The sequence below is a fragment of the Drosophila teissieri genome, chromosome 2L (genome assembly GCF_016746235.2).
Source record: "Drosophila teissieri strain GT53w chromosome 2L, Prin_Dtei_1.1, whole genome shotgun sequence".
NCBI lineage: Eukaryota > Metazoa > Arthropoda > Insecta > Diptera > Drosophilidae > Drosophila > Drosophila teissieri.
Window position 1 is genome coordinate 2,028,182 of NC_053029.1, and position 18,390 is coordinate 2,046,571.

General features: G+C 43.9%; 3 protein-coding genes and 1 long non-coding RNA gene across 4 annotated transcripts; 2 read left to right on the top strand and 2 right to left on the bottom strand.

Annotated features, from left to right (window-relative positions):
• Positions 1 to 52: 52 nt before the first annotated feature.
• On the top strand, positions 53 to 757 carry LOC122613443 (NPC intracellular cholesterol transporter 2 homolog a). The gene has a single exon (XM_043787632.1). The coding sequence runs from the start codon at positions 198 to 200 to the stop codon at positions 642 to 644; it is 447 nt and encodes a 148-aa protein (XP_043643567.1). The 5' UTR covers positions 53 to 197; the 3' UTR covers positions 645 to 757.
• A 2,905-nt stretch (positions 758 to 3,662) lies between these two features.
• On the bottom strand, positions 3,663 to 4,157 carry LOC122626334 (general odorant-binding protein 56d). The gene is made up of 2 exons (XM_043806552.1): positions 4,042 to 4,157; positions 3,663 to 3,982 (listed from the first exon to the last, which is right to left on the bottom strand). Exons 1-2 carry the CDS (start codon positions 4,099 to 4,101, stop codon positions 3,686 to 3,688), a joined length of 357 nt encoding a protein of 118 aa, XP_043662487.1. The 5' UTR covers positions 4,102 to 4,157; the 3' UTR covers positions 3,663 to 3,685.
• A 5,054-nt stretch (positions 4,158 to 9,211) lies between these two features.
• On the bottom strand, positions 9,212 to 18,275 carry LOC122614648 (neural cell adhesion molecule 2). Its single transcript, XM_043789268.1, has 7 exons — positions 17,641 to 18,275; positions 14,880 to 15,149; positions 14,381 to 14,521; positions 13,616 to 13,747; positions 13,146 to 13,298; positions 10,342 to 10,830; positions 9,212 to 10,048 (listed from the first exon to the last, which is right to left on the bottom strand). The coding sequence occupies exons 1-7, from the start codon at positions 17,693 to 17,695 to the stop codon at positions 9,864 to 9,866; spliced, it is 1,425 nt and encodes a 474-aa protein (XP_043645203.1). The 5' UTR covers positions 17,696 to 18,275; the 3' UTR covers positions 9,212 to 9,863.
• Positions 12,165 to 12,966, top strand: LOC122614679. The gene is made up of 3 exons (XR_006325757.1): positions 12,165 to 12,490; positions 12,549 to 12,755; positions 12,827 to 12,966. It is a non-coding gene; the product is annotated as an uncharacterized LOC122614679 (long non-coding RNA).
• Positions 18,276 to 18,390: the final 115 nt, after the last annotated feature.

Consider the following 18,390-nt stretch of genomic DNA (forward strand, 5'->3'; position numbering starts at 1 on the left):
TCCTTCTGAGTCGCCGCGCGCAGCTGTTTGCCGTTCGTTAGAAAGCTTTCAGTTGTCTTCGGGCTCTCTCCAGATTCAGTAGATTCGTAGCGCTGTGAAGAGGCAGAAAGAGGCGGAAGACGAGCCAGCGGAAGAGCCACCTGATACGCTTACGCTAACGCTTACGCTTACCTTGTAATTCAATTAAGTGGAGGAAAATGCTGAGGTACGCGGTAATTGCCTGTGCTGCACTGGTGGCCTTCGCGGGTGCCCTGGAGTTCAGCGATTGCGGCTCCAAGACGGGCAAGTTCACCCGGGTGGGCATCGAGGGCTGCGACACCACCAAGGCGGAGTGCATCCTCAAGAGGAACACCACCGTCAGCTTCTCCATTGACTTTGCCCTGGCCGAGGAGGCGACGGCGGTGAAGACGGTGGTGCACGGCAAGGTCCTGGGCATCGAGATGCCCTTCCCGCTGGCCAATCCCGATGCCTGTGTGGCCAGCGGCCTCAAGTGCCCGCTGGAGAAGGGCGAGTCGTACCGCTACACGGCCACCCTGCCGGTGCTGCGATCCTACCCCAAGGTGTCCGTGCTCGTCAAGTGGGAGCTGCAGGACCAGGACGGAGCGGACATCATCTGCGTCGAGATTCCCGCTAAGATTCAGTAGGCAGCGATGGCCCACCTCTAAATTAACCTCGAAATACTGAGGAGAGCGCGCTGAGCAGTCCGGGTTTCCCTCTCCATTGTAATCTAATTTAAAATAAATAACTTTACACTTAAGCCAGTAGTTTTGAAACCAAGCTTTACTGGAAAATATTAGTAATCAAAGCACTTTATGTGACAGGTACCGAACTAAGCAGGCTTTTCTGAGCTAATATTACTTTTATTACAGTTGTAGCTATCATGTGGAATGACTAATCTGCAAAATGATCTGCAATCTGTGAGCGGAAGCCTCAAGTTCAGAATTTTCTCTCCTTTTGTAATCAAATTTGATATGATCTTTTTGTAGGCCTTTTTATTGTCATTTCCTTTTATTCGCTTTGATTGCCTCTTCCGCTTTGCTGAGAATGAGGAGAAGGCGGAAAGAGAAAGAAATGCTTGGTGCCACGACAAACAATTCGATCGACCCTCGAACGTAAAAAGTGAATAATCTGCTGGCTTCTTTGTGCCGACGATGTGTTGATAGCAGTGGGTTAATTTCACTGCACTGAGAGAAACATGCCAGTTGGCATACCAGTTGATTATGGCGAAAGAAACAGTGATATCATATTCTCAAGTTTCATATGTGACTCAGAATTGGGAATTCATACTCATATGAACTGAGTGCATTGGTGGGGAAATGGCGAGATGGCCATGGGATACTCTTGCAATCCTGAAACTTGACCCGATGGCTTATCTTCTCGCCCTCCTTTCACTCATTGCGGCATTAGCAGCTACACACATTGCTATCCCAGCTCCAGGGTAGACTCCTCACCGACATGGCGATGATAATGATAATGAGCCAGCTGCTCTATCGGAATCGCAAACAATGCTCGCCAGTGTTTTGGTTTCGGTTTCGATTACGCTTTATAAAGTTCGCACTCGGAATCGCATTCGCATTCCCGTTTTCTGTTCTCCGTTCTTGCGAACAAAGAGTAGCCTGATAAGACGCCAAAAACAACTGAAACATCGCAGAAATAGGCGCTGGCTGGTTGTGGTGGTGGGTGGCGGTGGGTAGTGGGAGCTGAAGGCAAGTAAAAACACAAATCAACTGCAGCAGAGCTTTCCATTTCGTTTTCTCAATTTCCATTCCTTTTTCAGCCAAAACACACTCACTCACACACACACACACACACACACACACTGGAACTCCCGGGCCATATGGCCATATGCAAATAATGCGGGGGGCGGGGGGCGGGGTGGGGGGGGGGGGGGGAAAGGTGGGTGGGTGGGTTGGTGCATCAGATAGAATTATCCGCAGTGCGCTAGCACCGGTATATTTAAGCAAAGAAATCGCTTTATTACATTCACTTTGCGCCACGAATCGCTCGAAATGCAATTCCGCCTGTGATTCGGTGTTCGGATTTGGGTTTCCTTGCGAGAGTTCATTTTTTGTGGTCTTAAAGGCAGTTTGATCCGGCTTGTTTGCATAACTATCCCTGTATAACTTGGGGATTCGTGCTCTTTGGTGGAAGTTCTTTCAATATGATATGATATATATGATGTGGAGCTGCTAAAAGAATACCAATTCCATGGTTATCCCCTTTAAGCCCTAATAATAGCACCGATTTTGTGAAAACCTCGCAGTTGATCAGACTTTTATGAGCTATGCACACATACTTGTATTTCCCAATCCCAGGCAGTGACTTTAGCTTCCGGTTAGGGCTTCTGCAAGTCAGCTCTGCGAGGAGGGAGTCCGCTGGCTGCGATGTTCTCACTTGATTTACATATGAATCCGCATAAAGCACGGCAGTCCGAAACTGCAAAGGAATGTGGGCCAAGCCCCCGAGTCCATCCTCTTAACCCGCCGACGCCGCCCGTCCTCTTAACCCATCTGCAGACGCAGCTGACGTTTAAAAACTTGACACAACGCTGCATGCAAAAGTGGGCGGTGGAGTGGGGATGGGGATTGGGATGGGGATGGCTGTGGTGGCCAGGGGAAATAAAAATGGGAAATGAAAAGAAATGTAGGCGGATGTGGGTACACTAGAAAAAACAGCACTATGCTGCCAGAAGAGATGTACACAAAGATGGGATGTCCTGGAAATATGTGACTATTTGTAGATAACGTATAAAAAGATGCATTAAAATCTAAATGTTTATTGCACGCTTTAAAGAACTGAGGCACTTTTCTCGTGATTTGCTGGTTCGGCATTAAAATGTTGTTATTTAAGTGGGTCATGTGGCTGGGCGGACGGGCATTGTTTAATTTTATTTTCCGTGCATTTTCCTGCATATCTCTGCTTCTGGCCGCATATCGTATGAGTTAACCCACCAGGCGCCATGCCATGCCACGCCCCTCCCCACAAAATCCGCCCCCTTGTAAGCCGCTGTGTCTGCACAGAATTTCTTGCATAAATAGCAGCATGTGCGGAGATCTCTCTTTGTCTGTGGACAAAAATGAAAATGAAAATGCAAAGGGAAGTACAAGTAAAAATAAAAATAAGGATGAAAACATTCCCGCACTCGCTGCATTTAAAGGCAAAATACAACTTCCGCCCCCAATCGAATGTTAATGTTATATGAACAATTTTCGCTGCCATGCGGTTTGCCGTTGTAAATAAATTCCAGAACTCCGGTTCTGGCCATGTCATTTTTTGGTCACTGCACAAAGCCAGTTTCTTGCAGGACTCTGCGGCATTTAATTCCGTTAATTACGAGGCCCCACTTTAAGGGGGGTCTGTGGGGGCTGCTAGTGTCGCCCCATCTGCCGCTGACAGTCCGGCCAACTTTGTGTTTATTTTCGTTTTCATTATGTTTTCATTATATTTTTCGCCGTTCGCACTGTGAAGTGCTTTTAGTGTACTCTAAACTTTAAATTCGTGTGGGCAAAATGGCTTGATTAATTGTTAAAGTTTGAGCATTGTTTGTGGCACATGTCGTTGCTGAATTATGACCGTAATAATTAGTGGGATATTGTGTATATTTTACCATGACATAATGCTTTAAACTGATTGGATGCCCCAATTAGGGAAATTTAGGAACGCTCATCTTGAAGTTCGTTTATTGCTAAAATCTTTTGCTCCTCCTTCGCACTTTCATCTCAATCTTAACGAAGCATTGGAATTTTTCGAAGGATTCTACGCACTTATCAGCATCTTTGATGGAATCGCAGTCGTGCTTTTCTTTTGCATGTTTTTCCTTCACTTTCTCCAATATGTGGGTTCGCTCGAAGATGCAGTTAACGAAGCACTTCATGTTGTGAGTCTTCTTTTTCAAATAGTAGTTCCTTATAAGGTCCAGCGCCTCCTTCCTATGGACATGGTTGTCCTTGGCACACTCGGTCGCAATTCTAATTTCGTCAGGCTGCAAATATGAGGAATTTGGAATTTACTCATTTTCATATAGTTGATATAGATAGTTACCTCCTTACTGGCCATAACTGAGAGGCCAAGCAGCAGAACAGCGGCCAGCAACAACTTCATTTTGTAGCTACTTTCAGATTGCAACTTGCAGATATCGCAGCTGCACCTTATATAGAACCATTATTCACGCTAGTTAAGGATTATTAACGGGTTGTTCCCACTTATGAACTATAGTAATGGAAAGGTAATACAAATACCAATACAATCCATTTCTAATGCCCAAAGTCATAAAATTTCAATATAGAGTACCATTGCCACTACGGTCAGTGATCAAAGTGGCACGCAGCTACTTTCAATGGCTTTCCAGCTGCGCAACACTTTTAAGCCCTTGTTACTTTTAACAGTTGCACATTTTTTGTGCTCCTGCTGCGGTTTTTGCATTTAAAATAATCCCATGTGCTGTCGGAGGTAGCTGCAGTTATCTTAATTATTTGCATATGGCTGGCATACGTTGTTAACAGCATGGAAACACATTGAATGCCATAACTACAGCCAAATGGCCAAAAACTGTAGCCGGGCATGGGCCACGAGTTTGCCACGAGCTGTCAATTCTTCAGCGGATTTTTTCTTGTACCGCTGTCAGCTGAACCGCGAAAAAAAAATGGCAACAGGAACAATCTGCAGTCCTGACGCTGACAGTTATGATATGGCAGGACATGAGGGCACAAAGGATGGCAAACGATGGCGCTGGCAAAAAATTGAAATTGCATTGCATTGCAATTAATCAAATGGCGAAACAGATAGCTTAATTTGTTCACTCCCCCCTGCCCCGCAACAGAACTGCAGCTCCATTGTCCGTTGCATGTCCGTTGCTTGTCCGTCTTTTGTCCGCCGACGTCATTAGCATCGTGATTACCTCTACATTTTTAATGCGTTTTCATTTGTTTGCCCACATGTGGAAATTATCCTGGAACGACAACCATGTCGCCGCAATGAGCGCGATTAAAAACAAATTAATTTTAAATTAATTTTTCGACAAACAAAGGCTGGCTCCCCAGAGCCTCGAGCACATACTTAAAGATTCTGCATTGAAATACAAGGGTTTACTGCTTTTTAAATGTTAAAAGCATACTTTGCTATTGTTACAATGTGTTGCGCTTTATAGAATGTTTGCTGGCTAAGAGATTAAGTGGCAGTCTTACTGCATCGATTTAAACGATTTTTCAGAGTTCATTGAAACCAAGTACTTGCCTTTGCGTTGGGGTTATTATAATGAACATGATATGGAAGCCGCATTGCACAGCGGCCAGGGCAAAAGATATACTGCTCTCCCATTTCAGCGCTTTAATGATAAAGTTGTTTGAACAGGCTTCGCCTGTAAGGGAAACGCACTACTCATTAACATATCCGATTTTTCGAACCTTTTCCGCCACGCATACCAAATGGGAAGTCAAACTGCATTTAAACTTTGTACCGAAAATTTAAATATTGAATTAAGCACATACAAATGGCCCGAATGAATTTTTGGCTTGCCCCCCTATTGACACACGCGGCGTATGCGCAATATTTAGTGCACTTAGAGCACAGCCATTTGCATAATGAGGGAATGATACAAAAGGCCGTTGCGTCCCAAAAACCATGAACACAAATAGACATAAACAAAGTAAAAATGGCATTGGGTTGTGGGTTGTGGATTGGGGCCATTCGCCCGAAGAGTTGTTCAATTAATATGCTTTGGTCCATGCGGCGTATGCGTAATGCCAAAATGCCAAATGAGGTAAAATGAATAGCACAATGGTTTCAGTAAATAAGCGCATAATGCTGTGCTGTATTCAATGTTTATTTGCGGCTCCTATTGATTTCCTCTCCCATTCCTGGCCACCAAAAGCAATTAAAATGTGCTGCGATACATTGTCAATGTGGCTGAACAGGTTAGGATATGAAAATATATATGTTTTAAGAGCTTCACTCATTTGTCTAGACAGACAAGGTCTGGAAAGATAGCCAGACTCACCGCCATGCATATGCAAATTTCCATTAAATCCAACCCTTGAAACTTAACCCCCCGTTGCCAACCACATTTCGCTGCCCCGCGAGATTTCAGAGCCCCAGTTGAAGCGTCCTTCCATATAAATCACATAAATATTCACATTTATTTTCATTCCCAACGCTTTCGCCTATTTTTGTTTCATTTCGCTGTGATGCCACCACCAAAGAGTCCTAGATTTACATATTCATTTTGCTCCACATTTCATTCTTTGTGTGCGCTCTGTGTGCTCTGTGTGATTTTTTTAGCTGTGCAAAACGCGAGTGGTGGCACTTAAAAAGTCGTTACAAGGTGCAAAAGTTTTCTATGTCAAAATATACAGTCGGCAGGCACAGAGACAATGACACTGAAGTGCGGAAAATACGCGTAGTAGTGGAAAACGCTGTTTCATAGTAGCCCGCATATGTCAATGGTAACGCAGAAAAAGGAAAAAGGACGACGTCGATTCTGACCCATTTAGGCTTTCAGAAGAGGCCAGCACATATGCTCGTATCTGTCATCAATTTGAATGGGGGGAAAATGAAAACAGAAATTCCCATTTAATTGCCCAAAACGAAAAAATAGCAGACAAAGTTTAGAGCTTTTCCGAATTTTTCCTTTGCCAAACACTAAGCACAGTTTCAGCCGGGTTTGTGAAGTTTGGCAGGACGAAGTTTGAACCGAAAATGTTCATAACTTTTCAATGGGGCTAATATTGAGTTACCTCAGCAAAGATTTAACTTCAATCAGGCAGAAGTCCCGGCAATCAATTTCAAATTTATCCCGCTCTCATTTGCCTCTCATTTGGCATGCATTACTCATTCATTTATTACACCTATCGGCAAACACGGCAAACACAAAATTGACAGCCTAATGATTTGTTCATAACTTTGCCAATGGCTCTTTACTTAGCCAAAACTTGGCCGTACGTTCGCCAATGGTTAGCAAATGGTAATTAGAAAAGTTGGCCTCATGTGTGTTTTACTAAGCTCTGGGGGCTTAAATCAAGCCGGAAAGTTTATCGGACAAATTATAGGGAGCTCGACTGCGATTGGATTACCGAAATGGAAGCAGCATAAATAATTTGCTATCAAAGTATCCTTTTGGGGTTAGCAACACTGCCAGGTTGAAGTGCTTGTGAAAGGAAGAATCCTTTGTATATTTTATTCACAAAACACATGCTGTTTATCGTCTGTGACAAGAGACTGAGGAAAACTTTGGTCCAACACCTGTCTTTGACATGCTAATTTTCCGCAATTTTCCATCTCAATTATCCAAATATATTTTTCAACTTGGCCAACCAATTCGGACAATTTGCGCATGCATATTGAATGGGGCAAGGAAACTGTCAACGACTTTCACACTTTCATTGAGCGTCTTGCTGCCACATCGATTGGACATTTCAACGAATCAAATATGCCGACAAACTTGCATTATTGATAGAAAGGTAAGTTATCTTCGGCTGTATTTGTTTAAATACCTGTTTGCACACACACACACACAAACCAACAAGCAATCTGGGTTCGGTGTGGGTGGAAATTACTTTTCCGAAATTATCATGCACATTGGCTGATGGCGATGGTGATGGTGATGCTGCTGCCACATGCCACTCACACAACGATGCTGCACGGGAAATTCAATTTGATGTTGCTGCAGTTGCAGTTGCTGCTGCTGCTGATGTCACTCGCCCGACTCATTAAGTATTAATTGTAAATTTTAATTAAAATAAACCGAAACGATTACGGACACACAGTGGCTGAGGGACGCGATGGCCAGGTAATAATGTTTGCTGCTTTTGCGCCACCCACCGCACATCACCCATATGCATATGTATGTGTATATGCATATGTATATGTACATAAATGCATATGAGAAATCCCATTAATTGCCCGGTAAAAGACGAGTCCGTCGAAGTAAAAACAACAATAAATAATGAAACGATTGCAACTGCAACTGCAACTGGAAATGCAACTGCAACTGCAACTGCAAGTGCAACTGACATCTTGCTACGTTCGGGGCGACTTTGATCAGTTGGTTAACTTGTGACTTTAAGTGGGCGTGGCACATATGGGGCAGGTTAAGTACGACCATTAAGTGATTGCTGCGGCAGGCCGATTAATTACACGTGTTGCACCGAGACAGGCACTTCGGCCGCTTGTTCTTCACTTGCGAAATTAATAAATTAATACAGTTAGCAATAAAATCCAGGCTTTAACCCAAAATAATTCTTTGGGGTTAAATTCCCTTTTATGATTACCCCTTTAAAAGCCCAGAAGGGCCGCCTTTCATCATTCCGTGGGCGTGGGCAAAAAATGGGAAATAAATCGAGTGTTTATAATCTGGCACTGTGCACATGTGGGCGTGGCACATTTACGCAATGAATCGCGTGCAAACACGAGCCCAATGAATTGTACTCGTATTTATTTGGGCGCCATAATTTGCTTACTTTTGTTTCACGCTGTCACGTCTGCCTGCGAATTCCCACTGACCCGTAACAATTTGCGATTTTTTGTGCACACGCAGAAATAAAAGTTAAATAAAGTACAATAAGTTATTACGGCCGATTGCGTTAATGATCATTTATAGCTGGCGAATTTGTGGGCTTATGTAAATGGAACCTCGGCTCCCCGATATCCTTCGCACAGGATGCACAGGACAAAGTGTCCGGATGGGCGAGAGATTTATGCTTAAGTGATGTAAATGTTTTGCCATTTGACAGTTTATTGACTTTTATGAGTTAGTTTATTATGTTCTTTTTTTTATAGCCCCAAAGGGGGTAAGCTGTTGGCAGGAGGGTGCGAAGTATCCTGGTAATTGGGAGCGTGCTTGGCATAGCCAATGAGCCTCCATTTTGTTCTAGGATGTTTGTCCTTGTCTCAGGATGTTTATGGGCTGAAAGCAATGCGAGATTTGCGCTAATGAGTATGATAAACATTTTTATGGCTGTAGGTGACAAGCAAAGGTCGACAGAGAATCATCAAAAGGCATCTTAGCGGAGCGAAAGGCCATTAAATGGGTGGCAGCTTAATTAAATTAGAGCCCTATTAATATAATTAAATAGAAAATGCTATTTTCAGTCTCAATATACATAAAAGTATAGCAAACACCTTAATGAACTTACCTTCATCTGCCACAGAAACCAAATTCAAATCAAAGTCAGTTTTATACACATTCAGTTGAATTTATTTTCATATTACTCATACGCACTGCTTACCAGCTAAACATTTCTTTTCTTATTTACTTCGGGGTTCGATTCTCATTTCTGGTATTCGTTTTTCACTTCAATTAAGCTAATTCAATCCGTTTTCTATTATTGATTTGCTCTGCTTCCATTTACTCTGTAATCAATAATTTGGACTTCCATTTGTGTTTTGTAAAATTCATCAAAGTTTTCGTTTCGTTTCGTTTCTTTTGTGTGTGTGTGTTTGTTTACTTGTATATCGTTTTAGTTATCTTTAGCTTGAACAACATTTATGTAGAGTTGGGCGTTTCATATTTAACTATAAGGTAGAGTTGACAATGCATATGTATTGTATGTATCGTAAGGATTCCACCCTCTTCCAGATCGTTCGACAATTCGATAATTTCTCATAAAAAACGTACAAAAAATGCGTTCGATGAATGAAAGTTGGCAGCAAAAATTGGCAATAGGCTAAACAAATGTCGTCTATATGTAGCTAAAAGCATTTCGTTTAATAACTTCCCTCCTTCAACATCCTTGGGTTAGGTTAAAGTGAATTGCACACACAAAGTTCTATCACAGAAGATACAAGAAAACAGAAAACTCAGCGCAACAATAACGAGTTCGGGATGGGATTGCATTTGGATTGCATTTGGATTGCTGATTTGCCGATCTCTATGTCCAGATCAAAGCGAGAATGATGCCATATGCCGGATACAGCCAAGGACTCCAGCTGCAGCCTGCGGCCGTGGTGAACATCTTCACGGGACTCCAGTCACTCAATCCTGCCAGATTCCTGCTGGCCGCCCGCATCAGATACGTGGTGTTCGTCTCCAGGTGGGGAATGATGAAGTGCTTGCCTGCAAGTGGTGTGATTTGAAAAACGTGTTGAGTGCACTTCGACACATTCACCAATATCTAATCACTAATATTCAAATGGGCTTAATTAGTCCTTTGAAAACTGGCAGTGCACAATTCGACTGTTGTGTGTGAAGTGAACCAAAATAAATTGGGCATGTGGCCATTGAAGCGAATTTCAGCCAGTTTCAGCACATTGGCAAACAATCGATAAAAACGAATTACATAAATAATAGTATGTATTGATAAGTTTGCAATAAAATGCTGAATTTCAGCGCCACTCTGCGTTACTCACCGCCGTGGAAGGAGAAGTCCCTCTGCTTGGCATAGCTCCAGTTTCCGGCGCTGAACTTGAACTCGGCGTTGCTCATGTAGGCCACCCTGTAGCCGTAGATCTGCATCTCGTCGGAGACATTCTTCATCCATGGCGTTTGGATGTCCAGCTCGAAGCCGTTGGTGTAGAGCTTCTTCAGCTGAAACCGCCCCGGCTGCGAAGGCTTGGGTCCCGGCCTCAGCTTGATCACTCGCTCCAGGATGCCCAGCGGATTGGCCACCTTGCACTTGTAGTCGCCGAACTGCGAGCTGTTCCTCATCTGCAGCTGCAGCGTGGCTCCGTAGTCCGCCACGAAGATGCGGTGATTGAAGCCCAGCAGGCCCTTGTTGTCGTGCAGCCAGGTGAAGGATGGTGGCGGCTCGCCCATCGCGTCGCAGCTCAGGTTCACGGCCCCGCCCACGTAGGCGTACTGCACCGGCAGCGTCTCGTTGAAGAACCAGTGGGGCTTATCTAAGCAGGGGGTTGAGGTAAATGCGAAAAGGGGTTAGGGCGTGTCGTAGTTGAGTCCACTTCAAAAAAAACATGGTGTACATATGGTCTCAAAATAGTTTTTACTGAAAGTAACTTGTTCCTGATCAATATTTAGTGTAAAACACCAAGTACACAAGTACTAAAAGTGTCTGAAGTATTTGAATTAAGATTTTTCTCAGTGCACACGATTTTTTTTTGCGCCCGCATGCTGACAGAAACTTATGCCCCGTTTTGTTTGTTCTCACTTCTGAAAAGGTGGCAAAATTTATGGAAGGATACGAGTATCTATATCCCTCTTAATTTCCCGGTGCTAAAATTAACTTTAAGTCCCTTTAAATTAAACAATCTTTATCCTTTTAAACCTATAAAATCCACCTCTAAAAAAAACATTTTTAAAGAGCACCCAAACCAACATTGACTTCCTTGCCGCCTGCACAGCAAGAAGAAGAGCAAGAAACCGCAATAATCAAATCACTTGAACAACAGATATCCGACTTTTTCCTACATTTTCCCTTAATTCCCAGGAAAAAATATCAGGAAATGGCTTTAGACTTGAGCCGAAGAACGGATAGGAAGGAACAACTGAGCATTGTATCGAGAAATTGAATCACTCTCTGCTGCGAGTTTCATTCTTCTCGCTTTCCCTGCCCTTTGGAAAACCATCTTTGCATAGTGGAAAGTCTATTGGAATTGGTTCAATAAAGATAGCCAGATTGTGGGAGTATCGCGATGGCTTTCAGTAAGTTTAAAGTGTCCTTCGCAGTAAATACTATCTGCCCTTGCATTTCCATAATGTGAGTAAATCATTACTGCCCATCTAAATTGCAGTGCAGCCGAAGCAATTAAGTTTCAATAACTGCTCTTGGCTCATGTGCTGCCCACTGTAAGTTGTGTGCTGCCCAAGGACTTGCAGGACCTCCACCCTTTGCTCCCGGCTAATGGCACATTTTAGCATTTCGCAGTGGTGCCAGTGTCCTTTTGGTGTCCTTGTCGCCTTCGTCGCCTTCATCGCCTTCATCGCCGATGCGGTCCATTGAAGTTTATTGCTGAGAAAATGCAAACCTATATATTGCCGCATTTGCAGATTTCAACTGCTGCTACTGTTTCTGCTGCCACTCGGAGTCCCCTCACTTCTCACTTCTTCTGGGGGCTTCTGCTGGGCAGCAAATTAGTTTCGGTTTCCATTCGCCTGCTGTTTGCCCTCCAGTTGCCAACAGTCCGACGGATTGGTCCGCTTGGCTGGATCCAGCTGCACTCGAAAAAAAACCAGGGCAACTAAGAAACTTCTAAGAGTTGAGAGTGAAATCAGACACCCTTTTCCTTCTATCTAAAGTCCAGTCTTGCGGTGAATATCCCTAGATAGTTTTCCCAAACGAACATTGATTTTTCCGAGTGTGCTAAGCTTGACTTGTGCAAATATTCGACCGGCAGTCATTAGTAAAATTTTGACGGCAACTCAATTCCGAAGGGGATTAGGATGCTGGACGAGCAGTTTGGATCAAGTTGAGCGAGCTCCTGGCATCTGGATACTTGGCTCGCCTGGTGTTGGTTTGTTTATGAAGCCATATGTTGCGATATCGATGGCAGCAACTTCGGCAGTGTCAGCCATACAAATGAGTCCCAGAAGAGCGTTTTTTGGGTTTGCCAATACCAAGAATTATTGACTTGCGATAAACTAACTTTTCTCGTGTGTTTAGGCCATAACGGGAAGATCAATACGGTTGGCAGGAGTGTGGGAGGAATGTTAATCATGAATCACTTCATTAATCATTCCTGTGAGTGCTGCTACCGAGCAACTTGTACATATGAGACTTCAAATCAAGTACACTTTGCAATGGTTTCGGCTTCTGCCTTGTAAATCCCCTGACAGAACTGAGGATAAGTTCCTATTCCCCTTGATGTGAGTGAGTACCGTCTTGCATAGTTGGGTAATATGTTCATTATGAAATTTGCATCAATAATTTGCATTTCCCAGCTACTTGACCCTGACATCCGGAAGGAATTCGTTTCCCACTGCTGGGGGGATAAGGATAACTTCAATCGGGACCTCGCTCGGAGCTGCAAATCTCATTAAAGCCAACGAAGCATGTTCACTCCCCAGGGGCCAAATCGGAGGGGACTCGAACAACTTTAAGCTGCCATCAGCAAAGATTTTGTTGCACAGCTCCTTTCACTACCGCAACACTGCAACAGCAAGGGAACGGCAGCCAAATGCAATTGCCAGCAAGTGGGGTGCAAAATAAATTCCAGATTAAATATTGAGCGTGTGTCCAGAGTGGGGCAGCGACACTTACGTTGTATCCTTAGCAAAATCGTTATCTGATCGGAGTCCGAGAAAGTCGGCGTTATGCGCATCGCCCGACACGTGTACTCCCCGGCATCCGCCTGGCTCACATTCCTGATGTACAGACCGTTGGACAGGCGATTGTGCTTCGTCGAGTTGACGGCTGCAAACGAAACAAAGCAGAGGGTCTATAGTACATGCAATGGCCAAGAAGTTGGCCAAGTGAGTGCGGCAACCAGCAAGTTAAACTAACGAATTCAGGTAAGCAAACTTAAAAGGGCTTCAATTTGGAAATGGATTCTAAGAAGGAGGAAATTAGATGGCACATTGAAAATGATAAAAGAAACGTTAGAGCTCGTTTTAGTTAAAGATATATGATCTAATTAAATACGTGTATATTCAAATATTGATGATAGGCATTCAATTTAAATGAAATAAGTTATAAGTTATAGTATACCCTTTGTGCAGAGTGCCACTTACTGTTTATATATTCGCCATTGTAGAGCCACGAGACCTCCGGCGCGGGCATGCCCTCCACAAAGCAATTGACCATCGCATCGCGTCCCTCGCGCACCGACTGCACTTGCTCCGTCTTGCCAAATGAGATTTTCTCTGCGGGCCAAGTTAGATGGAATGTAGAGGGGAAGTGGAGAGGGGGAGGGAGTGCTTTGTTCAAATTCCGTGTGTAAATATGCAGGCATGATAGCCCCCACCCCATAGATACTGTGCCACTATGCTATGCAGTGTATATATAACTAAGCAGCTTCTTTGCTGCTTCTGTTTACTTGGTCTTGGTCGCTCTTTGATTGGAAAGTTGACAGATTGTGTTCTGGTTCATTGCCTTACTTTAAATGTGGCTTGCGGAGCAGTCACTGCGATTTGTAAACACATTAAATGATTTGTCAGTCGCAAATTGGTACGGAATTGTGTGCAAAAAGTGGTCGAGAGCATTGTGGTCTGTGGCTAAGGATGCCCTTTTTTGTCAGCCAAATAATCAAGTTGAAGTACATGTGTAAGTTCGTTATCTAAATATATACACACACACGAATTTCCAGTAGCCATTGGCCAAGCTCATAAATGCTTAATTCCTTAGTTAGCAACTGAAACTTCACTGCAATGGGCAGTCCTGCCGAATCACAACCGAGAGGACAAGTAAACAGATTCAGATCCAGCTGCAGATTTTACGACCCCGTTTCTTTAATGCCCCCAAAGTCTTTCAAGTCCCCAAAGCTGAAGTCAACTTACGATTTACGAGCAGCTCGAAGGAGGCCAAAAATTCACGCTCCACATTCACATTGCGATTCCCGTTCCGGTTCCCGTTCACCTCGCAGGTCCAGTTCCCCCTGTCCTCCAGTGCGATGTGCTCGAAAACCAGTGCCAGGAGTCCTGAAACAAAGGACAAACAAGGCGGCAAGTGTGGTGAGTTTCAGGTCAATCACAAGTACCGCGGGACTTCTTTGATCTCAGATAGTGGGAGTTCACTACTTCGTATCATAGTTGCGCTTAAATGGAGTCAGGAATTCTTCGAAGAAAGCCATTATTTATGTCCTTCCCAGTCGTATGGTCGCTTGGGCAGTCTTAATAGCTTCCTGTTTTGGCAATGATTTAATAAGGCGGCCATTATTCACAACCAGGTCGCTCCGCTCAACTTTCGCCCGCGCATCCTGCACAAGGATGCTCCAGCACAGCAGCCAGTGACTTTATCCACTCGGCCGGGTCACCACTTCACCATTGCACCACTTACCCGTCGTCTTCTTCTCGATGTGGACGCGCCCCTTGGTGTTCTCTCGGGTCTGTCCGCGGGGATCGCGCCACTTGGTGTCGATATCCTTTTGTACTGTCTGGCAGAAGATGATGAAGGATTCATTTACAAAATGCATTATTGATGGCGTCGACGGCTGCAGGCTAAGGGGTGGCGGGGGCGGTGTGGCGGGGGGCAGGCTGCCAATGCCACTGTTACTGCTAATGCCACTCCCCCCGCCGCGCGTGCTGTCCAGCTGGCCGAGGATTGCAGCTGCAAGGGGCAAGATGGCAAGATGGGGCGCTTTTTGCATTAAATTTATCCGTTTTCAAGGGGTAGGTTGACTCGGCTTGGCAGCTCATAAAAAATAATCATAATTTATATGGACAGTTCCCCCCCCAAACTAACGCGAATTTTTATTTGGTTTTGCCCGGCATTTAATTAGCTTTGCTGCCAGTGTCTGACTGGCTCTGAATATTTTAATTTCTTGCGAAATGTTGCAAGTGCCTCGACCATTTGGTCTGCACTTTTAATGGAAATTCCTATCTGGTATTTTCATTTCATAAATAGCAGAGCGAAACGAGTTAAGGCGAGCCATGGTCTACAATCATTTTGTTATTACAAAGATCGCAGAAAGGAGTAAAAAAATATCTATTTTGGCATAATTTTAACTTTATTTACTTATATATAGAGCTGTCTTTTCTTTTCCAATAAAATATAGCAGTTTCTTAGTTTAATGTCACACTCTTTGTATTTTGGTCAGTATTTATATATGACTTCATCTTTTTATGGCGCATCCCAAAGCGCCGAATTCCCAAATTCCTCGATTCCCAAAACGCGTTCGTATTTTTTTATTACCTTTTTCCGAGCCCAGCTACAAAAACCCCCTGCCCCTCCCTCGGAATGCTTAGCTTTGGCCGGCTAAAATTTCAGTCAAACAGTTCGAGAGCTTTTGTGCAGACAAAATTGAAAACAAATATCCGAAACTATTTGCAAAAGGGATAAGAGCTTGTTTTACAACATCGTGTGTGTGTGTGATTTCTTTTTGGCCATGCTGCTGACGGCTGGCTAAATTAATTATTGGTAATTGAATCTATAGCACCATGTGAGCACACAAAGGGAAGCCATTGAAAATATAAGCTGTGATACGATATGTTTGCGCCAGTTTTTGGTGCATTTTTCAACAATAAAAGTAAGCTAGGAAGCAGCAAAATGTATCAATTATTTAATGAATGGTAAATCTTATAGAAAAACTACTTGCTTGAAAAAGCGAACGGCTGTAATGCGTTTTTGCAACTCATTTTGTATGCAAATAAATCTGGAAATGGAATCCATTTCGAGCAACTAACACACTTTAGGCAATTGATTTGTAAATTTCATCTATTATTGAATTGCGCTTTTCAACTCAATCAATAAGCCCACTCCACTGGCCGTTTGAAATACTTGCCACAGAGAGCATCAAATCCATCAAATTGAATTTAATAATATTTTATTTGATGGCTAGGCAGTGTGGGTGGCAAACGTTGAAGTAAATTCAATAAAAATTCAAATTCGCCTTGCTGAATTCGTAAGCAATACAGCAGTATAGGAGAGGAGCACACACATAAGTGGAGGTACAATTTCTGCAATTGGATTGTTAGGGTTTGGCTCCTTTGTGCGCTGCATATCAATCAAGTTTGAGATGATGAGGGGCACAAGGAAAGGGCTACGTGAAGGTGCACATTGTAAACTGAACTTATTATGGAGATTGAATTAAGCAAAACGCAGTTCCCAATCATCTGCTAGTTTTTATGCCTCAGCCGAGAACCTATCTGCCATGATTTGCCTTTGGCTCTGTGTGGTTTAACTTGTAACTTGTTCCACTTCTTGCCGCACTTCAAAGCTCGTCAAGTGGCTGAGTTGGGCACATGCTCATTTCGCCTCAGCCGCTTTTCCTTTGGCGTAATGAATTCCTTAGCACGGTTCCCCAGAATCGTTTCATCTTCGAGAGGCACATGGCCATGGGCTAATTTGGGTGAAGGTTGAAGGTTGCTTCTTCCTTCGACGCTGACAAAGCGCTTGCACATGGCTTGGCACTACTCAAATGCCTGTGCATCCTGCTCTGTCGCTCAGCATTTGCCATTGCATACTTTTAGGCTGAGGGCGCAATGGGCGCATGGGGCGTATGTGTAATATTTCCATGCCACATTGCGTAGCCGCAAAAGATAAAAAATGTATGTTTGGTCAGAGACAAGAGAAGTTGGTAAAAAAAAGGTTGGCCCAAAAAAGTTTTCCTTTGAGAGGCTGTTTCCGCAACATTTGAAAGCAAATTTGTGGCAGCCGAACAGAAGCAAGTATTTGTCTTAGTTGGATGAGCACGGAAGATGAAAAATTTAAAGGCAACTCAGGCTTAGTTTAAAAACTAAAATGATTTGAGCTAAAGTTTGAAATAGAGCAATTAGAATGTGTGAGCTGATAACCTATTTGCACACATCAGAAGTGCTTAATCGTCCTTTTGCCACTTATAAAATATTTAGCTCATCAAGAAATTCTAAAAGAATCCGCAAACACAACACTCGGCAAAAATGCGAAAACAAGGGAGTGCCAAAAGTGTTGGCCAAACAAATGAACTCATTTGGCATTCAGCTATGAATTTCATTATTGTGAAAACAAAGAGAGTGCAAAGGCAAAGTGAAAATATATTCTTGTGCAGAAAGTTTGCCCCAAGGCAGTCCAACTTAACGTGAGACAAATGAAATCCTTCTTGGATCTCAGATTATCCTACCATTTTGCGAAAGGAGTAACAACAGCAGAGAGCAGAGCGCAATTAGAGTATCCATAGCTCAGCGAGAGTATCCTTTATGTGGCTGTAATCCTTAATGGGTAATTCCGCTAAATCTCGAATTTTTCGCAGTGAGTTTATTACACGTTTCTTTTTTGCGGGGCAGCTTTCGCAGTTAATTACTGGGTCGTGCACTTGAGGGATAATGGCACATGACTGAGCCGCTCATGTGTCACCCGGAAAAGCCGGAAAAGCGGCAACAACACTTTCACTTTTGGCCAGCACAATGGCATGACATCATCATCCAGCTCAGGGCCAACATTTATGCTTTATATCTCTTTTTGGCTTTTTTGGCTATTTCGCTTTGTGGTTCCTGGCCTGCTCGCCTTTTTTTGTATCTTCTTCTTAGGCACTAGCACTTGAGGAAGCACTCGGATCGGAGGAGGAAGCCACCGGACGGAGGTTGGGGTCCGCGTAGGTTGACATGTCCGGCAAACATATCCGGCGAGCGAATTTACGTTCAATTTTCGCGCTCTACTTGGCTGACTTGCGGAGTCGCCGCTGGGGAATCCCCTGATACATTGCAGGCGAACGTCGAGATTCGACTGAAACTGCACCACAGGACACTCGGCATCCACGGCGGATACTTGACGAAGTGCGAGTGCGAATGCGAGTACGAGTACGAAGTTCTCGGGATGACTTCCCCAAAAAGGCGAGTCCTTCGATTCCTGCAACCGCGCTCACGTTCGAACC